Here is a 3,883-nt window from a genome sequence, read left to right on the forward strand (position 1 = left end):
AGTGAAACTCTGTCTCAAAACAAAAAACAAAAAAAAAAAAAAAAAAAATTAGCTAGGCATGGTGGCAGGCGCCTGCAATCCCAGCTACTGGTGGCTAAGGCAGGAGAATCGCTTGAACCCAGGAGACAGAGGTGGCAGTGAACCGAGATTTAAACGCTGCACTCCAGCCTGGGTGACAGTACGAGACTCTGTCTCAAAAATAAAATAAAAACAGCAAGGAGTAAGAACAATATTATGTCTGGGTGGTGGGTGATTTTTCTTTATTTTTCTATATTTTCTATAATGAATACATTTTATTTCTATGGCCAAAAACGGTATTACAGAAACATTTTCTTTACCTTTTCAAAGTCTCTATTTTCTTAGTCAAATATCTTTTATATTGATATCGCAACCACAATGGAGTTGTGACTCTTCTTTTTTAACAGACCTCTGGATCTTACTATTAAAAACATTCTACAGAAAGTATTATTTTGTAAATGCTCTTTTTTTAATTTTTGTATTTTTGAGAAGGAGTCTCATTCTGCCACCCAGGCTGCAGTGCAGTGGTGAGATCGTGGCTCACTGAAACCTCTGTCTCCTCGGTTCAAGTGATTCTCCTGCCTCAGCCTCCCAAGTAGCTGGGATTACAGGCATGTGCCATCATGCCTGGCTAATTTTTATAGTTTTAGTACAAGTGGGGTTTCACCATGTTGGCCAGGCTGGTCTCAAACTCCTGACTTCAAGTGATCCATCTGCCTCAGCCTCCCAAAGTGCTGGGATTACAGGCGTAAGCCACCAGGCCTAGCCTATGTTGTACATGTTCGGTTTTTAAAACATGTTTTTAAATTATCCTTACATAGCCTTTTCATGATTATAAAGTTCTATCTGTATTATACATATTACCTTATTAATATTTAACATTTCTTTGAAGGAGCTACAAACTTCAGAATATAATGAAATCATACCTCAGGAAAAGCATATCATCTGAAAACAGGCCATTTATGACTCCACTTTCCTTCTCCAGAGCCAGCATACTAATATGAAGCTTCTTTGAATTCAGGAAGTCCAAAATTAGCTTAATGATTTCAACCTCTTTTACATTCACTGTTTCTTCAGCCGTCATATTGATAGCCTAAACATGAAACAGAATAACAATAAAGCTAGTCTTATTGATTTATTTCTAAGTTTAACTGCCTGGAAATTACACATAACAGGTTTATTAGGAATTTTTAGTACACATATTCTGAAGTGAAGTTAATATTTATCAGGACTAAGTCATTCTTTAATGTGTGATAATGGCATGGCCATGATTTTTTAAAGTCCATATCTTTGAAATACATATTGGAATAATTACAGACTAAATGATATATATAATTTGTGATTTACATCAAAATAATCAAAATTTTGTGATTTACATCAAAATAATATAAGAAGTGGAGAGTAGGAAGAGATAGAGATAAAACAAGAGTGATCATGGTTACTGAATCAAGGTATAGGTAGATGAGGGAGCTACAAACTTCAGATCCTGTCCATTCTTACAGGCTTAAAATTTTCCGTAATAAAGAATATTTTAAAAAGTCATTAATAACCAAACCATGTTTAGCTATGTCACAAATACATTGTCCCAGGTAGGCTCTAATACACTCACTCAGTAAGTACTTAATGCCCTATCTCTGTGACAGACACAATTCTGTACTCAGGAGACTTTGGCCTTGCCTTAAGAAGCTTTAGTCCAGCAGCAATACCTAAAAGATGACCTGGTCAGTACAGTAGAGCCTAACAAAAGAAGGCTGGTTAAGATGTGCAACTTTAGGCCAGGTGCAGTGGTGTACACCTATAATCCCAGTACTTTGGGAGGCCAAGCTGGGGGGATCGCTTGAGATCAGGAGTTTGAGGCCACCCTGGGAAACATGGCAAAACCACATCTCTACAAAAAATAAAAAATTAGCTGGGCGTGGTGGTATGTGTCTGTAGTCCCGGCTATTCAGGGAGCTGAGGTGGAGGATCACTTGAACCCAGGAGATCAAGGCTGCAATGAGCAAAGATCACCCTACTGCACTATAGCCTGAGCAAAAAATGAGATTCTCAAAAAAAAAAAAAAAAGAGAGAGAGAAAAGTATAACTTTAATCGTATCAGTAATATCAATGATATTTCAATACACTCCAAGAGTCCTTCTAACTCTTACCTCTAAGTCTGCAGTGATACAAATAAGCACATAATGCTCAGGTTATGAATCCATAAAGATTTAGAACTGGGAGGACTATAAGATCATTTGCTCAACATTCTCATTTACACAAGTTAAATGGCCTAAACTGTTGCAGTTTTCAAATGTTAAGGCTCAGAGCAATGTAAAATACCGCCACGCTAGTGAAGTAGCCACAGAGAAACTCCACCAGATGAAACAGATTGTAATCCTTATCTTTCTCACAGGATCAACTTACTCTAAACAAGCTTGCAGAAACAAACATATACATGTGGACTGGGTGTGGTGGCTCATGCCTGTAATCCCAGCACTTTGGGAGGCTGAAACAGGAGGATCGCTTGAGCTTAAATTAGAAGTTACATTCAATGAGCTATGATCACACCACTGTACTCCACCCTGAGCAAGACCATGTCTCTAAAACAAAAAATATATTTAGGCCCACAGGTTAGTTTTTTTTTCAATTTCTTTACTTTTGTGTCAATTTATTTGTTCATAACAAGAAATGCAAATGTCTAGTGGACTAGAATGCTCTATCAGCAAATGAGTACATTTTCCCCCTCACCTAGGTGCCTGGGCAACATTGTGAAACATGGTCTCTACATAAAATATAAAAATTAGCCAGCATGCCTGTAGTTACAGTTACTCAAGAGGCTGAGGTGGAAAGATTACCAGAGCCCCAGAGATTGAGAATACCATAAGTGGTGATCACAGGGCAAGGTGGCTCACGCCTGTAATCCCAGCACTTTGGGAGGCCGAGGTGGGCAGATCATGAGGTCAAGAGATCGAGAGGTCAAGGTGAGCAGATCATGAGGTCAAGAGATAGAGACCATCCTGGCCAACATGATGAAACCCTGTCTCTACTAAAAATACAAAAATTAGCCGGGCGTGGTGGCACACATCTGTAGTCCCTGCTACTAGGGAGGCTGAGATGGAAGAATTGCTTGAACCCGGGAGGCAAAGGTTGCAGTGAGCCAAGATTGCACCACTGTGCTCCAACCCAGAGACAGAGCAAGACTCCGTCTCTAAATAAATAAATAAACGGTGATCTTAACACTGCATTTCAGCCTGGACGATGGTATAAGACCCTGTCTCACCCAAAAAAAAAGAAGAAGAAGAAGAAGGCTGGGCACCTGTAATCGCAGCACTTTGGGAGGCTGAGGTGGGCGGAACACAAGATCAGCAGTTCAAGGCCAGCCTGGCCAACATGGTAAAACCCCATCTCTACTAAAAATACAAAAATTAGCCAAGCCTGGTGTCACGCACTTGTAATCCCAGCTACTCAGGAGGCTGCGGCAGGAGAATTGCTTGAACCTAGGAGGTGGAGGCTGCAGTGAGCTAAGAGTGCGCCACTGCAGCCTGAGCAACAGAGCAAGACTCCATCTCGGAGGGGCGGGAAGGTGCTAGGGTAAACAACAGTTAGCCCAGGGAAAAATAATTATACGACTCACTGAAATATTTAATGACATCAAACTAGGCAAATCCCTCTGCTCAGTAAGAATATGCCTGCCTCAGGAAGCAGTAAATCACAAACTTCTCTCCCAACAAACCAGCTGCCCAACTCATGCTTTAGGCTTCCCTTTGCTATCTTCTGAGCTGACCACCATCCTCCTGTTCATAGACTTCTTCCAAAAGAGGATATAATAAAATGAATAAGATTTCTACTCACTAAATTCTTTTTTTTTTTTTTTTTAAGACAGGGT

At 40.1% G+C, this 3,883-nt stretch overlaps 1 protein-coding gene across 8 annotated transcripts in view; it reads right to left on the reverse strand.

The window, feature by feature from the left end:
- The window catches only part of WDR47 (WD repeat domain 47), a 75,740-nt gene that overhangs the window by 54,806 nt on the left and 17,051 nt on the right, over positions 1-3,883 (reverse strand). For all 8 annotated transcript variants that reach the window (XM_017499221.2, XM_017499220.2, XM_017499218.2 and 5 more), the window contains exon 2: positions 945-1,111. In XM_017499221.2, the coding sequence (XP_017354710.1) occupies positions 945-1,102 (158 nt within the window). In that variant the 5' untranslated portion in view covers positions 1,103-1,111. The remainder of the gene's footprint in view (positions 1-944; positions 1,112-3,883) is intronic.

Source organism: Cebus imitator, unplaced genomic scaffold (assembly GCF_001604975.1).
Source record: "Cebus imitator isolate Cc_AM_T3 unplaced genomic scaffold, Cebus_imitator-1.0 Scaffold256, whole genome shotgun sequence".
NCBI lineage: Eukaryota > Metazoa > Chordata > Mammalia > Primates > Cebidae > Cebus > Cebus imitator.